The sequence below is a fragment of the Mustela lutreola genome, chromosome 3 (assembly GCF_030435805.1).
Source record: "Mustela lutreola isolate mMusLut2 chromosome 3, mMusLut2.pri, whole genome shotgun sequence".
NCBI lineage: Eukaryota > Metazoa > Chordata > Mammalia > Carnivora > Mustelidae > Mustela > Mustela lutreola.
Window position 1 is genome coordinate 176,660,834 of NC_081292.1, and position 18,984 is coordinate 176,679,817.

An 18,984-nucleotide genomic window follows, 5' to 3' on the forward strand; every position below is an offset into this window, starting at 1 on the left:
TAAAACATTTTCAAAACTCTTAGATTGGTACTCCATTGATTGTTGGGTTTGAAACATAATCTCTAACTGGTGAAACATGACAGTAGGATTTATTTAAGTGACTTAAGATCTCTACATGATTTCCTGTATTTGTCATCCTGCTTCTTCTTCTGCTTCTTTTTTTTTTTTTTAACCACCTTAGTTATACAAGCAAAGCCTAAAATCTCAGTAAGTGTTTTATGTATACAGTTCTCCTGCTGAGTCCTCATTCACGCAAAAACAACAGATACACATGCTCCCACTTACCCTTTTTCTTTAATCTTTCAGAATTCTGATTGGACATCAAAATATACATTGATTATAAAAGATTAAAAAATTATTTTATAACATTTCAAAGGCTGGAAAGGAACTATTACTGATAAAGTATCCCTAGGTTTTTAGCAATATAGATTACAAAAATCCCCTCACTCCTTTATATTTGGTTTTATTGAGCAGCACTATACTATTGCTGTCAAAACCCTTACAAGAAAAACCACTATGACAATAACTTCGAACACATACCTTTTCTCTCAGAAATATAATACTAAATTGATTATTAAAGAAGAATCACATACTGTCAATTTTAGGAAGCATAAATAGTAATTTAAATATACAAAATATATGAGATAGTTTCCTTTTTATCCATCTGTGGCAATATTTATATGCAACTAGCAAGGTATTCTTAAAAGATATATAGGAATTTGTTTAACTTAAACTTTACCACCACGTAAAATCGAAGCCACCCATCCATCCCCTATCCCCTGCATTTCCTGTTTCTTCCTTGAAACAAAAATAAAATAAACAAGTGGTCATAATTCTTTGGTCATGGTGTCAGAATCAGTAAGAATGGATGTGATGGTCATGCACAGAAGATTACGACCCAAAAATGTGGTGATAACTAGTTTGAAAAACTTAAGAAATGTTCATTCATTAATGGACCTAAATTTTGCTTAGTGTACTAAAATATGTAAACGTATCTGTCAGAATGTTTATTTCTCATTTTCTAGGGGAAACAAATATACATGTGAAAAGTTACTTAAAAATAGTGATGGCAGTGGCAATAAAGCCACTGGTCGCACTTTCTTGAAAGCAGTCGTGCTATTTAAGCTTTCGATTCCTTGTTACTTCCATTGTCACAGTGAACCCTGGTCTCCTCCAATTAGATCCATGATGCAAAGACAGGTGTCCTGAAAGTCATTTCTGAAGGAATTTTTTTCTTCTGAGATATCCAAATATATCCTAACAACTCTCTCTGGAGCCTGACTAACCATTGCTTGGTATAAACAAGACAATATTGAAGAGAAATTCTTATAAAGCCAATGTAGCAAAAATATTTGTGTTGATGTAACGTGGACATCCAAATTATGCATCACATTTGCATCCATTTCCCATCAAATCCTTAAAACCTTAGAAAACAACAGATGTTCTTAACGAATATGATACTTGACTTCTACATTACTAGCACCAGATCATATATTATGTGATTGAACATGATTTATAGCTGTGAGTTCTCATACAGAAGCCAAATGTGAACAGAAAAAAAAAATAACATCTTAAATGCAAAAATTAATAATAAAGGCATCAAGGGATTACATATAAAAGAGATAACAAACCAGTTAATACCGAAATTATATCATATAGTAAAACTCTTGATATTTCTGTAATTTATATACGTATAATGTGTATTATTTCAGGAGTCACCCATAAACTAGTAAAATATTTACATCTTAATATCTTTTGGATTCAAAATAATCCGGGATAAATAAGTGTCTTAATTGCAAGGATACAATTAATATACATTTTATCGAGAATTTGCCTTGAGTAGGCACAGCTTCCCATGGGTTTTCCAGGGAAGCACTGGCATTCCATTCCGACAGAGAAGATACGTAACAGCTACTTATCGCATGACTGAGTCGACCTCCCTCTTCATGTAAAATGATGTGGAGCTCCCGCCATCCTGTACGCAGTCATATGGCAGTATCCCAGAACACCGTTTGCTGCTTAGAATAGGGTGGGGGGCTGTACTTCTTTGCCCCAGCGTTCTTCTTCCAGCTGGGCAGGATAGGCATGCTATCCTGTTTGCAAAGCCCCTTTTCCGTTTTCTGTCTAGCTTTTATTTCCTTGCACAAGCAACGCTTTTTCTCAATCATCTCAAGCATTGTATGGTCTCCATGAAACCACTGCATGCATGCCACCTAGCAAAAAAGAAAGAGTGAATACAGAAGCAAAAAACGGTATGAAAGCAATCTCTCTTTTTTTTTTTGCACTGTGCTAGAAGTCATTTCAAGAAATGTCAGCTGTTTCTATGTATTTGTAATTCTTACAAAGCAAAATTAAAGTGTGGGAACTATAAATAAATTTAATACTTAAGTAAACTTTGTGACATAATCAAACAATTATTTGGGCAAAAATATTTTTCCAATATGTTTTAGGAGCTCACAATATTGACATAACCCTTTCTTTTTTTTAAGCAATTTGCCTAGTATCTATCTACTGCTTTTATGCCAACTCCATTGTCTCATAGGTCCCAATGTGTCTAAATTTAGTTATCGGAACTGCTTTTCAGTGATAGCTAAGATGAATGTGGTATGTTTGAAAAATTTAAAGACCGTTTTTGTTCTTGAAATAAAACTTTCATTTGTTTATAGAAAACATATGGAACTTAGACATTTCATAATTCTTCTACCAAAATGACTTCTACCAAAATACATCTAATGCTTGGAATTTAAATGTTTAAATAATTTTTTGCAAAGAAATTTTTCTATATTTTTTGATGCTTTAGCAAATGTCCAAGTTAGACTCCTTGGCCATCATATGAACCCAGAGCCCAATAAGTTCTAGCACGTTAGAGAAACAGATTCTTCAGGTCAATTATGTACCAGAAGATGATTCAGAACTGATAATACATTGACACTCATACATATATCTCTGGGCAGATCAATGCTGGTCCCAGGTATATGTGGTCATGTCCCCTAATAACCATTCTTTAGACTAGAGCAACTGAGTTCAGTTTGTCACACAAGGACAGCAATATGATTGGGCCACAAACCCAGCCTGAGGAAGCTTCTCCTTAATTGTCTAAGCAAATCTACTCTTTGACTTTAAGAATTAAAATAGCTCGGAGTCACTGAATAAGATGATACAATTTTAGTATAAAATCAGAGCAAAGGGGCGCCTGGGTGGCTCAGTCATTAAACGTCTGCCTCCAGCTTTGGTCGTGATCCCAGGGTCCTGGGATCCAGCCCGACATCAGGGTCCCTGCTCGGCAGGAAGCCTGCTTCTCCCTCTCCCACTCCATCTGCTTGTAGTCCCTCTCTCGCTGTCTCTCTTTCTGGCAAATAAATAAAATCTTTTTTAAAAATTTAAAAAATCAGAGCAAATACTTATGTTACATTTACTCTATACCAGATCCCATTCTAATACATTTACATAGTTTAATTCATTCATTCCTCACAATAATGACGTTCTGAAATAAGAGCTATTTATTCACAGACCTGTACCCCTGGGGATAAAAATATATGTTTATAAAAAATAAAAAATTTAAAAAAAATATGAAAAAAAGAGCTATTTATTAACCCATAATGATGAGTAAAATGAGATTTAGAGAGATTTAGCAGCTCGTTTAAGCTTACAGAGCCAGCAAAGGGCAAAGTTGGGATTGGATCCCAAGAATTCATCTCTAATGTTATACTTTTAACAACTACTCCATACTGACTTTCCGTGTATATGTATATGTAGAAGTAGAAAGGATTGAGAAGATAAATAAGTCCAACACCCTCAATATACAGATGAAGAAGCTAAAACTTCAAGAAATTACATATGTTGCCTAAAGCCAGGCAGGTAAGTTTCTGGCATGATCAGGGCAAGACTGAAATTCTCATGATTCCTAATCCATTATGGAGTGGGCAGGATCTAGAGCTAGAAGAAAAGAATTCAAAGCCTGGATGTGTCAGATTTCTCCCAGTCACTGCACTTTGTGGTTTCTTTATGTGAATAACTGAATTGGTAATATCTCAACTTTAGAAGTTGGTAGAAGGATTAAATTGGATAATGAAGTCATTTTTCAAAACACTGAACCACTGCCCAACCATTATTATTATAATACTGACAAATACCTAGAAGATTTCCATACCTGCTTTCTGTCACACATGTTCAAAAAGCTCTGTATATGTTATATTAAGTCCTCCTAGCCACCTTGAAAGCTTAGATTTATCTATACAGTACAAGTGTGAAAGCAGAAACTAGATCAAGGTCACAGCTTATAATAGAGACCTCTATCAAACCCAGATCTGTTCGATTCCAAAGTGAATATTCTTTCTACTACATCTCCTGATCATTATCTAGAAATAATAATAATAATTATTGTCATAGTTACTACCATTTCCAGATGCTACTCAAGAAATGCAAATATATTTATGGCTTTTTGAGAGAATAAATAGTGTGTATCAAATAAACCCAAATCAGTGGCTTGGACTTGGGGAATCCAGAAGATGGCATTCTTAGATTAATATCTTGTATATGTCTAACTTGATGTGAAGTTCCTTGAAAAACAAAACAAAACAAAACGAGCTTTGTTTTATGGCCATGGGTGTTTTCTTTTTAAATGGTATTTAGATATTTGTTAAATTCTTCCAACTGATAGGCTTTTGTCCCAACAAAACATTGCCAAAGTGGCTCAGAAGTTTTTCAAAGGATTTCTAGTATTTTATAACTTGATAATCCATGCAATAAAAATACAGTAAGTCTATTTTGGTGGAAATACAAGCAAAATTTATTAAGTAACTATAAACTCTTAAAATGGATTTATGACATAGAATTCCCAGAGGGAAGGCCCCAAATTTTATCCATCAGCAGCCCCAACATGCAGAACAGAGTCATTAAGCTCTCGATAAAAGTTTTATGAATGAATAGAAGCCACCATCATTGAACAGCTCTTGTTAACTCTTAGAAAGCTCACCAGATCATTTTCTTCTTAGTAAAATCTCGCTGGAGTTTACACATTCCAACAAAACTGTAAAACCTCCAGGCTTCTTTCAGATATTTACAGCACCACTTTGATATTTGCATTGTATTTGCTTTTCCACACAAACCTAAAATCATTTGTTACTTAATTTTCTTTAATATTTAAGAGTGAGAATCAATACATGTCACTGTAAAATAATACTTCTCCTAGATTGCTCTAACAACAATATCTCCAATATATTTCATAGTAGTCATTACAGTTCAGATATGTATAACTGCATTATTGTAAATGTGTATTTCCTTTCAATTAGAAGTTTGCACTATATAAGTGTATCAATTTAAGAATAATCTATTCTTTAAGAAAATCTAAAAAATAAAAGTTTAAGAATAAAAAGTTATAAAGTATGATTTCCATATTCTTTACATTTTTATTTTAAAGTAGTTAAATGTCCACTTGATTGATATAATGGTTTAAAATATTAATAGAAGAAAATCAACCCCTTTTTACAAAAATGCTATAAATTAAACTATTTTCTTTTGGTGGTCAATACAAATTCTGTGAGAAAACATTGGTCAATACATGAATGACAGCTAGACATTCCAAGACAATTTAAATACAGGTTATTAGAAAACAGCCAATTCAAGATTTTAAAAATTTCAATATTTTAATAAATCTGTTGAAGAGTGCTATAGAATCATCTCACATTAAACTGTTATGGAACATTCTTTTCTCATTTGAGATACCCAAGAAAGTTATTACTATATTAAGATGAGATAAATGTATTTTGAATGTGATTCATTTTGGGGAAGACAAATCTACTTCCCGTGTTTACTTTTATATAGCCTGTGGTTTTCAATATTTCTTTCTGGAGGGCGCATGCTCTTTTTAATTCCCAGAATTAATCTCCAACATTACCCACTATGGCCATTTACATGGCAGAATCTCTCTCCCTAAACCAAGTCTAAAAATCACATTTCACTCTGACAGTAGGATGTGCTTCAATTTATTAGTTTGTACATAACAAATAGGATATTAAGCAATTATATGAAGCGTGTTAAGAACACTATCCATAAAATATTTCATGACTTTGCAGTGTTTTTGTTTTGTTTTGTTTTATCACCAAATTCTTCAAAGCTTTTTGAAATTTAGCTATAAAATTCCATTTCACCTCACCCTGGAGTTAAAATAATTCTGGAATTTGATTTATTATAAGCATGCATTGGGAGATAATTGTAAGACAATTGCTCAACTGATATGAATACAGTTACATCTGTTGGACAAGATTTTCATATTAACATGATTCAGCAAAGGTAATATTCTTAGCTAAAAGTTGATGTTGATAAAATCAAGTGAAGCTCTTCCTCAAGGAGGAAAAACATAAAATCCCATTCTTTACGTGCAGGCTACACACAGTGACTTCTTTCCAGAGAGTACATACAGTATGGAAAGGGAGTCGGGGGAGGAGAGTAACTTAACAGTGGATAGACAGGCAAACACTGCAGACACCACACCAAGTGATCAACGGTGATAAGTGATGTCGATTCTAAGGATCCTGAATAATATATGATGAGAAAGGCACACTGCCTCTGTGTTCCTCCTCCCCCAAACCCATAATCTCAAAGTAACCATGAGAAAAACACCACACAAACCCAAATTGAGGAATATTTTACAAAACACCAGTCCAGAAATCCTCAAAACTGCTGAGATCATCCAAAATAAGGAAAGGCTGAGAAACGATCACCATCTAGTGAAGTAAATGAGACATGATAACTGAAATGGACTAATGTGGTATCCCGGAAGGGATCCTGAAACTGACTGATGGATTAAAAACTAAGAAAATCCAAATAACAAATGGGCTTTAAAAATACTGTCTCAATATTGACTCACTGGTTGCGACAAATGCACCACAACAATGTAAGATATGAACAAAAGGGGAGACTTGGTGTGGGGTATACAAGGTAGACAGGTTGTGCATTCTTTGCAACCTTTCTGTAAAGTTAAAACTATTCTGAAGTTCAAAAAATATATTTTAAAAAATCACCAAAAAAGACCACAGTCTTTCCAAATGCTAATTGTAACTTACCTTTCACTCTTTAGATGGAAGTAACATGGTACAATAGAAAGAGTTCAAGGACTTGGTTGGGATCTTCATTATTACATGACATTGAAAAGTCATGGATGTCTTTGAACTCATATGCACTTCCTCTATACGTTGTGTATATATTGGTACATAATTCATATACACATAGTATATATTATGCATATTACTTCATATATATTTTATGTGTATTTTATATACTCTGTATATGTGATGGGTATTGCTACCTATGTCTTACTTCGCATGGTTATAGAAGGCAGTGAACTAAATAAATTTCGCAAATGGACTGGGATACTGTGAAGCCCGAGACACTGCTAATAATCTTAATTACTAATTCTTTAATACATGAAGAATAACATAAATGTCAAGGAGAGTTTAAGGTACTTCAATCATTACTTTCTCTAGGAAATAAACTAAGGACTTCCTGATACTGAGTATATTTTATCCAAAGAACAAAAGAATGATAATACTGTTCAGTAATATATCTCCATATAATTTTTTAAAATATTTAATTGCCAAAATAAGTAAACCATAAAGAGATAAAAATATCCTAAAATAAGCACTTCAACACTAGCATTTCAACACTAAAAAAAAAATACCAGAATAAAATTGATACAAGCAGTCATATCTCTATCCATTTGATTTTTGTGCCTCATGAGTTAGCATGTAAAAAAATAATAATAATTTACCAAAGACTTAGGGGATGAAGCAATGCTGAGCAAGTGCCTTGTTGGCCTCAGAATTAAATTTAGCTCTTGTGAATAAAATTTGATTTCTTAAACAATAGACTGGACCCCAATACTAATTTTCAGATGGTCCTGTGGTGGGGGCAAAATCAATTCCATGCTGCTCTCTCTCTGTGAAATTTCTCCACCCTATAACCCACATTATGAGAAATCATTTCCAGAGTCACCAAATTTCCTTGAATTTTCTCTTTACCCTGTAAAATATTTCTCCAGGAGAGCCTTCATAGGATGAGTGGGGAAACAATGAAGAGTAAGCATGAAAGCTGGCTGGTGAGATTCGAGAAAGGAAAGCTAATTCTTCAGGAATTATGAGAGATAGTGAGTTCCCTGCATTTATCTGTAGAGTCCCCAACCTCAGGTGTCACGAGGTCATCCAGAGGTGTTAGTGAAACTAACATTGAAACTGTTTTTCTTCTCCCATGTAATGGGCAAAGAGATTGATACTATAGTAACAAAACATACATAAGGACAGGAGTTGGCAAAATAACAACCCACTTCCCAAATACAACCTACTGCCTGTTTTTGTATAGCCCACAAGCAACAATTTTTGTTTTACATTTTTAAGTAGCTGGAAAAAAAAAAAGACTATTTTGTGATACATGAAAACTGTATGAAATTCAAATGTCAGTGTATACAAAGTTTAAGTATCACACAGACATGGCTATTTATGGACCTATTGTCTATGACTGCTTTCATGTTGTAGAATTTCATAGCTGGGACAGAAATCACACATCCCATAAAGCCTAAAATATTTACTGTCTGCCCCCATATAGAAAAAGTTTGCTAGTCAGCTATGTAAATGGCCAATTAACCCTTGAATTATGTATATTTTATGACTGTCTAATAGAAGACCAAAAAGGATAATATTAATATTTTTGCTATAAAAAGGGCTAAAGACAAGCCAAGAGCTTTGATTCATACATACTCACAAATTTTTCATATCAAGTTTGGACCATTAGATTTGAAATCAGCTCTGACAATTAGTTTAGAGGAATTATTTGATTACGTCAACTACACATTTTACAATTTCATCATTAGAAGGAATAAAAAGAATGTTGGAATTAAATAAAGTGGATTATCTGGTGTAAATTCTGGTGTAAGAGATTTAATGTAAGGTCAGCCCCTTGTTTTAATAGCCTTGAAGAGTCATTTGCTTGTCTATGATGTGTTATTGTAGGGATTTGACTTCAATTTAAAAGTTGTTTTGAGAACCCTAAAAAAATAATTCTAGTGAATTATATTTGTTTTTGTCTTCTCCAAATATATTTTGGGAAGAAGTATTTGGCTTTACATAATATAGACACAACATAGGTTCTCAATAAACCTTCTGAAAGTGACATAACATAGAGATGAAAGGATTCTAATCACCTTCACTTGTTAGAAAATTCCCTAATAAAGTTGCTTTATTATTTATCAAATAACGAGTGATAGAATCCATGTTATTTGATTCTTACACAGAAAAATATTGTGTCCACTTTGTAATAGATGCCAAGTTATTACCTGCATTCCTCCCAACAAACTTAAGGTCTTATTATTTTCATTTGCCAGATAAATGTCTTTTTCTTTTTATTTTTTTAAGATTATTTATTTACTTATTTATTTGAGAGAGAGATTGAGAATGAGCATGATTGAAGGGAGGAGTAGAGGGAGAGGGACAAGCAGACTCCCCACTGAGCATGAAATCTGAGGTGGAGATTGATCCCAAAACCCTAAGATCAGGACCTGAGTCAAAATCAAGAGCTGGACCCTGAACAGACTGAGCCACTTAGGTAACCCTGTGTTTTTCTTTGAATTAAAAAGTTTTGTTCTATGTATCTATTATAAAATAGTTGACATTTTGAAAGCATACAGAGGTGACCTAACATCATAGTACAGTCAATCTATTTGGCCTTATAATTACTCATAAGCACCATTCATTCACCTGTGAAAAGTGTAAATTCAAGGTCAGGAAGATGATTCTTCAATAATTGATTTTTTTCCTTTCTTTTATGAAAGCCAAAGTGAAGCCATTTGAACAGAAAATATAAGCATGCAATACCAAAAAACAAGCAAAAAACAAAGTATGCAGTACCCAAAAATAGGTAAAATAAGTGCACAATACCAAAGAAAAAAAGTGTGCTATTCCTAAAAAAAGATGTAATATGAGTGCCATATCAAAAAAATGGAGAATCTAAATATGCAATACAAAATATAATATAAGTATGCAATACTAAAACAGTGGACATTTTACAATTTTATGGGCCTGGATTTGATCCCAAGGCTTTCAATTTCACTTTGGCGGTATTGCCCAAGTTAGCTATTTTGTTTTCTTGCCTGAGATATTATGGGAATTAAATATTTTTCACATTATATTTAAATCATATTATTTGAAACAGTAGCATCTTTGGTATACCTTGAGCTTTTTTGATAGTTTTTTGCCTATATATTTTTTCCCCATCTTTAATTCTGATACAGTGATTGGGTGATTTTTAAATGATTCTCTTGTACTCCTCTCTCATTCATCAAAAATGTTGACTCAGAACCTATGCTTTATGAAAGAATTATTAGACAAGTTAACACCTGAGGCATGTACTGGAACTGTAGACTTTATTTTTCATGCCTAAATTCCACTTTAAAATATGAACATATTGATAAATGAGAGTGACATCTTGATTTCAGAGCTGCTTTTGAATGCAATATTATGCGAATATATTAACCCCACCTTCTTTTCCTAGATTTAAAAATCCCTCTTCATTTATAATCTCTGATCAGCTACTAGGCATATGAAAAACATCACATTTTGGTATTTCAAGCCATAGAAGCTATTTGTTTTTACATATTAGTGCTTTGCCTGCACGAGCAATTATGTAAAATTCAGTAATCAAAAAGATTTGAAAATTGTAAGTTAATAAGTCCTATAGTTGCTTGGCTTTAAAGATAAAATAGAGCTTTGAGTTACTGTGGATTGCTCATTTTCTCTGCCTGCAAAATGAGGACAACAACCAACTCTTCAGTTTTATAGTGATGTCCTTTAATCAAGACCAAATCACAGGTCATATCCAAGGACAGAAGTTGATTTTAACTACTGTGCTGCACAGTGACAAGTGTAACTGATCCCAATCTCTTCTTATATACTCTGCCTCTTTTTCAAATAATAACAGTTCTATTTTTGTGTGTGTTTGATTTCCTATTTTCTTAAGAGACAGTTTAAGACAGATGAAATGGATAACAAGACATGGTTTTACCACTTATTTGTTGTGAGATGTGGGACAAGTCACTGTACCTTCCTGAGACCTTATTTTTTGTATATGGGAAATGAAAATAATAAGACCTCAAGTTTGTTGGGAGGAATTCAGGTAATAACTTAGCATCTATTACAGTGTGGACACAAAAATATAAGCTCCTGGTGCACCAGGGTGGCTCAGTCAGTTAAATCTCCAACTTTTGATTTCAGTTTAGGTCATGATCTCAGGCTCATGGCATCTAGCCTGCGTTGGGCTCCATGCTCAGCAGGGAGTCTGTTTCTCTCCCTCTCACTGCCCCTCCTCCCCCACTTTCTCTCTCTCTCTCAAATAAATAAATAAATCTTTAAAATTTATGTATCTACAAGCTCCTCTACCCCCAGTAGACTGTGAGTTCTTTGAAGACAGGAGCTCTGTTGTTAATCCTCATGCTCTTTACCATCAGTACGATGGACGTATGTAATAAGTGCTCATATGATGGATGAATGAACAAGCAGATGACTAGAAGGATGATGTTCTCTGAGTGCTTTCAGGAAAGGAGCTTTGGAAATTTTTGACTTAATGAATGATTTTATTCCACATTGGTTCAGTTGAATTCAGCAATATCCTGAATGTACAAGGTCAAAAAAATACTTCCTACAATTTTTGAACCTTAGGAAGCATCGGACCTCATATTCAGCCCTGGATTCCATGTGAGCCACACCCTGGATATTCTAAAGGTGAGAGCATCTCTCTCAGACTCTGAGGTCTGAATCTTTGGGGTCTCAAGGATTTATATCCTTTGAAATGCGGGGTCTCAGAATCCTTGAGCCTTTGGTTCAAGTTAAGTGATACACCCACGATCCCTAAAACTCAACACGCACTTAACATCCCTTGGGAGCTTATTAAAATGCACATTCTTAGTCACCATCCCCTGAGATTCTGACTCTAGGTTCTGGGTAAAGTGGGTCTCAGGCAACTGCATTCAAATGGTCCAAAAAAGCATTTAATTCTCCTTCACAAATGTTTCTCAAATCTGTCATCTACCTTTATATTTGCAGTGTCATGTTCTTGGTTCGGTTCCTGGACTGCTGAGATGGCCTCTAATGTTCCACTTGTAATCCACCAGCCACACTCTGCCCAAGTGCTTGTTGTGAAGCCCCCATAAAACCATGGTATTCAATGGCTCCCCATTTCTTGCAGAAAAGAATTTATGCTCCAGATCCATCACAGTGAACTTCAACATGGTCTTTTCTGGCTAATTATTTTACCCCACTGTTTACTTCATACTCCTGTCATATCAGGTTATCATAATCACCCACCATAGGCACATTACTTGCTTCCATTCTTTAAGTCAAGCTATTTTCCTATTCTGGAATGCTCCTCCTCCTAGAAGTCTTGTCTTTCAGGGGAAATTCCACTTATGCTTTTAAAGTCCAGCTAAATGCTCCAAGAATCTATTCTGAAGTTCTCTCTGAATTCTGACAGCCATGCTTGCTTATTGCTGGCATAGCATTCTTTTCCTTCCTTCCTTCCTTCCTTTCTTCCTTAACTCAGCATGTCTCTCACACCATGCCATGAATATTGTATTGATTATGAGTTTTGTATAGATTCTGAAATCCTTGAAAACAGAAATCCTTTTTATATTATTGTTTCTGATCCTAGAACCCCAAGTCAGTATCCTCAATGAAATCCCGCAATGTCTTAATAGTTAAAGTTTCTTTGAAATGCAACTTCAGAGTGACTAGTCTGAGCAGATGTTTTCACTTTTTTCTGATTATAAAAATAATTTGTCTATTTTATAAAATATGAAATATAATAATATAATAGGCAAAAAATCAACTGTGAAACCACCACACAAAAAGTGCAGTGTATTTCTTTATATATAAATCATATATACATAATTAAAACTTATGTATATATGTAATCATTGTGTATGTACCTATATATACAAATTATTTTTTAACTTATGATTATGCCATATAAAATTTTATATCCTTGCATTTTCTTTATTGTTATAGTTACAGTCTTAAACACTTTTTCTAAGACATGATAATAAAAACAGATTCTTCATTATGAATACTTTCTACTTTGCCATTGTATAATTGCTCACATTTGGTTGGGTTTCATTTTTTAAATGCTGTAATATCTCAATACTTTATGCCTTTTTCCTTCAGAAATCCACTCACACAGTAATACAAGTCAAGAATCGAGCATTTTAAGGCTTTTGATGTAGACTTTTGATGAAACCTTATTTATCTTCCAGAAAAGTTAAACCATTGTCTCTTCCCATAAGCAGTGTGGAATTCATATCGTGTTAGCACTGGTTGTGTTACCAGCAGACACAAGCAAGCAAACAAACAAAAATCCTATAAATGAGGGGCACCTGGGAGGCACAGTGGGTTAAAGCCTCTGTCTTCAGCTCAGGTCATGACCCCAGGGTCCTGGGATCGAGCCCCACATTGGGCTATCTGCTCAATGGGGGGCCTGCTTCGTCCTCTCTCGATGTGCCTGCCTCTCTGCCTACTTGTGATCTCTGTCTAATAAATAAATAAAATCTTAAAAAAAACCTATAAATGATATGTCTAGAAAAACCCTCTGATTTCTATATTTACTTGTATTAATAGTGAGTTGAATAGGCTTGAGTGTTTCTAAAATGTTTAATAACAGAACAGTTGATTTAGTATGAGTTTATTCTTTTTTTTTTCCCCTAATGAGGTGGTAGTTTTACCTACTAACTTATACTTTTTAAATAAATTGGGGGTATTTATATTTTATTTATCACAATAATTTCCAATGTTTGGCACTTTATAGACATTTATGTTATTCCAGACAGATGTTCCTAATTTTCACATAGTCAAATCAATTTTTTTTAAATGCCTCCATTTTCTATTCTTTAAAGTCCCTGCCTTTTTAATAATTGATAAACATATTTATATTTTTCAATGTTTATGGCTTGCAAACTGTTTAAATCATCTTTAACTTTATTTGTTTGTACTTTTCCTCATCACTGAAAATATGTTGCTTAGGAAGGGAAAATATATTTAATATGAAAAATGAGACAGAAGGTAAAACACTGAAAGGACAGATTTTACTTCTTAATTCTCCACGAGGTAAGAATCTACTTTTATTTATTTCACATATTTCAACAGCTTTCAAGCACTGTTTGTTAATCATCATGGTTGAGTCACATTTCAAATTCTAGAAGTAATTCTGTACTATAATCTCATTTTATGAGGGGTTAGCTGGTGTTGAATCATTTGAATCATGTGTATCAGTTCTCCTTTAATGAAAATGATGTCTAAGTGAAAAATTTTGCTTCCCATCTTGAAATTGCCCTGGCGTAACCATTATCTTCTTGAAGCATTAATCTATATATGTACTCAGATACACCTCTCTTCCATTGTTTGCATAAAAAAAATGCTGTTTCATTTTCCAGCTTCAAATGATGCATATTTTGGACAAATGTTGTCTTCCAGTTTGCAATTTATTGTAACAGTCATCCTTAGTGTTTCACTTAGGAAAATATTTAACAATTATGTTCAAAAGAATCATTATATATTTCATTAAAAGAAAATAAAAATCTGTTTTGAAGACTGTTTAGAAGTCTATCATAAGCAAATACACATACACACATAATATATACTTACACATTTCATATATATTCATGAGCATATGTAAGCATGTGTATATAAAAGTATATACCATACTTAGTGTATATATGTATTTGTATATATATGTGTATATATGTATATATCTCACATCTATGATTAAATTATCAAAAATTTTCAGAGATCTCCTGGTTATCATGTTGTCCAAAAAATATAATTCTAAAGGTTTTCCTGAAGAAATTTAAGTGTCAGTAATATCACTGAAGAGAAAATGATGGTCTACAGCTAATAAAATCTCATATTGAGATTATTGATTGATCTCAAGGAATACCAAAACATTCTTGAATGATTTTTAAAAGTTTCTAAAATAAGTGAGGAGGTTATATTCACCTTTGATCGAGTGACTTTGCAGTGAAGCACTGTCACAGTCTAAGGAACAATCATAACACCAGTAATGTGATAAGTAACAACTGTGACTGATTGTGTATAAATCATGTTCCAGGCACTCTGTGAGCACTTAGCATATATTAATTCCGTTAAAGCTAAATAATTCTATAAGCATGTTCTATTGCTATTTTTTAAATGATAAATTGAGGCTTGGAGAGGTTAACTAGTATCTACGACATCATATTCCCAATAGAAGGCAGAACTGGAATTGGAATTCAAAACTTAAATACACCAAATGTTAAAGCTTATGCCTTTATCATTACACTATATTATCTTACAGCTAATTATGATTAATGTGGCCCAAACTGGACACCATGCACATGCACAGACACAGACACACACACACACACACACACACACAGTTATTACGGTACTTTCACTTCATATAGTTAATGACATTGGAAAGTGCACTGGGTTACATAAAGGTGGTAAAGCTTGTTGCTGAAAGATGAAAAGATTAGAGGATTTATAAACTATCAAAATTTTAGTGGAGAGTTGAAACTGTGACTTCATTATTTGTTACATCTGCCATTACTGTCATCACCAGCACCTTCCCATCATCGTTACTAAAATCGTGAGCACAATAACCAGTTCCTGTCATGTGAACACTCACCTGCTTCATTTCACTCTGGCCATACAATAACCCTGTGATCACCATTTTCTGGATGAGAAAATCAAGTTCAGAAGAGGTTAAAGACTACTTAGCAGCTGATGGAGACAGATTCCACACTGGGTGTGAAAGGAAATTAACAATAGAGCAGAACACTACAATCTCCCTCCCTGGGTCAGACCCTCTATTTATGGGGCAGGTTCCTTGCCTCTAACTCACAAGAATACACTCAGAAAGGTTTGTAATATTTTCACTTGATTGTCTTGAACATCTCGGGGCTTGACTGCAAAGGTATTTTTTTCTCTGCTCTTCACTTTACCTCGCTTTTAACTTCCTATCTTAAAGACACAATTACTAATATGTTTAATGGATGGGGCGTCCTGACAGGAGATGTGTCCCAGTGCTGAATAAGCAATTTCAATAACAAGAAGAATGACGATTTCTCTCTTGCCGAAGAAAAATAGCTCTATCTCATCTCACTTCCAAACGGTAGAACTCACTCACTCACTGGTAGTACTTCCATATAATTGTGTACCAAGCATATATTCTGTGCTCTGGACACTACGTCACTGAAGTCCTTCTGTCTGAAGATATTTTTCTTGTTACCTCATCAACCACAACTGAAATTCATTTCAATAAACATCATTTTCCTCACTTCCATGGCGGCAAGCAATGTAGTCATCCTTCACACATACTTATGCTTCTCCAAGTATATTCACAAACATGGTGAGATATGGTGTCTCCTGACTGAGCTGGACAAATGTTAGCTGATTCAATGAGTTGCAGTAGGAGAAAAAGCTCAAGTAAAAGTCTGCATAAAGGAAAAAGGCCAGGGATGTTTTTCATACTACCAAGAAAGAAGATGCTAATTGCATGAAACCATCATTTCACAAATCCCTTGCTGTAGCAGAAGCTTAGAGAATAAAAATTCACTATCAAGAAAAGTGAAGGTTTTAAACACTGTAAATGGGTCACAACTAAATACAAGTGACTTGTCAAAATTGGGTGTTAACTTTGTATCTCTTATGAAGAAATACAAAATGCAAATTTGCAATTGTATGTAATTTAGCACATGTGTTCTGGTGAAAGACTTGTCAAACATACAGTGGAAACTTATCTATCCAAAAAACACACCATCCATCTAGATGTGAGTGACATGGTGTCTGCATCTTTACACATGTATACACAGCATATCTATATATGTAATACTGGATTCTCCTGTGCAAGGATACAGAAAAACTCAATGACTGAAAAATAATGATAATATTATATGAGAAAGAATTGATTTGTTGTTTAATTCTCAAATGTCTGAAATTAAAGTGTTGCTGTTTTAAAATGTGTAGAAAGTACTGAAGAACACCTAATCTAAACATAAATGATACATGATGTGATATATGACATTCATATATCAAAATCCAAGATGAGGTTTTTCAGAGAAAAGTTGATTTAGGTTACATATAAAAAATATTACATCTATGTCCATAGGGAGGACCATGTATATTCTTAAAAAACATATAATGCAATACAATATAATATAATAATAATTAGTAACAGGGTTATAATGTTAGATAATATACAATTAATGTAAATCATAATATGTAAATATTATATATTTAAAATAATATAAAATATGTAAAATATTAGCTAAAAATATATATTATTCTTGATTTGGCTTTTTACTATTTTATACCTACAAAACTCTTTGCTCTTGGAAAGAAAAAAGGCCATAGAAAAATTGTGATACATTTTCTCCAATTAAAAAGACACAACATATTTCTCAGCAATTAAACCTAATAATGACTACAGATAAAATTTCAACTGTTAATTGATTAAGCTAATTGTTTGTAATAAAGGAAAAAAAAAACCCTCCAAGCAGGTTTCAGAATTAATTTATGTTTTTAAATGAGCAAGAAGTTTATAAGTAGAATGCCTTAAAGAAACATTCCCTTAAGGAGAAAACAGTATTACAAGATAAAATTCAATTACAAGAAGTGTATTGATGTTTTTCTCTAAGTATATTCTCTTAATCGCTTACATTAGCATTAATTTAATTTCATTACAAAATATTGGCTTTTAATAGTGCGTACGAACTTGACCACAGATAAATTAGGGAGAATCACATCTCAGTAAATATTTGTTTTATTTAGCAAAAGGGAGGCAGGTTCATAGGCAAGCCAAATATGCTAATCCTCAAGGAAAGACCTTAATAATAATCATGGAAATAGCTAACAACCATTTTTAATTCTTACAACTTTGAATGGAGCTGGGTATGAACACAAAATGTATATTTCTCTCCACCAGAACGCATTGCTCAAGATGAGCTTAACTTTCTTAGAAAGGAAAAACACGCTTGCGGTCACAAATAATTCTGAACCTAGCTTTGCTGTTTGCTAGCCGTGGGCCAGTCTCCTCCTCAGGTTAGAAAGAACCAGAGGGCCCACACTGAAAGGCAGGGCAGCTTCAGGCTCACAGCTGTATTTTATATAAATTGCATAATATTTTACATTTTTTGAACCCTACAGAAAAAGGAAACAATAGATTTCATGTTAAAAGAGAGAGAGAGAGAGAGAAACACAGAGTAGGGGAGAGTGGGGAGAGTAAGAGCACTGTTTTTTTCTGAGAAATCAGAGAAACATGGCAAAATGGGTGAAGGTGAGTTTTCTCTGCTGTCTTTCTGTAGGCTTGTCTCTTTCAGTTCCTCCTGGTCCCCTCCATTATTCAACACTGAAGCCAAGAGCCAGTCGCCATTTTTCATTTTACTGGTAATGAAAATTTTAATTGTAGAAAAATACTCTCTGTACTGCTGGTTCTATCAAAGGGAGCAAGCACTTAGTTTCAACACCTCCTGGGCAGCTGCAGGCTGTGTCTTCCTAACTGCACCATTTAAATAAATCTTTTGTTTTGTGATTCCAGGTCCAAGCCACACTGACTTAAAGCTTGAGGCCTTTTATGCTAACTCATGGCTAACATTAGCTCCTCAAGTCAACAAAATCACCCTTATTGCGTTTCCACAGAAGAGGTTGGCCATTTCCGTTTAGCCAAATTCATTCAAATTTTCATGGGATCCGTATGGAAAGGCAGGAAAAACCCAACATCTTGTACAGAGAAACCTCACATCAGCTTAAGTGCAAAGAGTTTACTCATAGCCTATGATCTACCAAGCCAGGAACTCAAGAGATAGGCCCTTTTCCTGCTGTGTTTATTTCTTCCATCTGGCTTCCTGCTTTTCTCCTGCTTCCTGAGGTTTATACTCACTGCCCAAGAAGACATCCTTCAGGGCAGCCACAAGGC

General features: G+C 33.9%; 1 protein-coding gene across 3 annotated transcripts in view; it reads right to left on the minus strand.

Moving 5' to 3' along the window:
• Positions 1 to 225: 225 nt before the first annotated feature.
• The window catches only part of NYAP2 (neuronal tyrosine-phosphorylated phosphoinositide-3-kinase adaptor 2), a 255,425-nt gene continuing 236,666 nt past the window's right edge, over positions 226 to 18,984 (minus strand). For all 3 annotated transcript variants that reach the window (XM_059167879.1, XM_059167880.1, XM_059167881.1), the window contains one exon: positions 226 to 2,213. In XM_059167879.1, the coding sequence (XP_059023862.1) occupies positions 1,986 to 2,213 (228 nt within the window). In that variant the 3' untranslated portion in view covers positions 226 to 1,985. The remainder of the gene's footprint in view (positions 2,214 to 18,984) is intronic.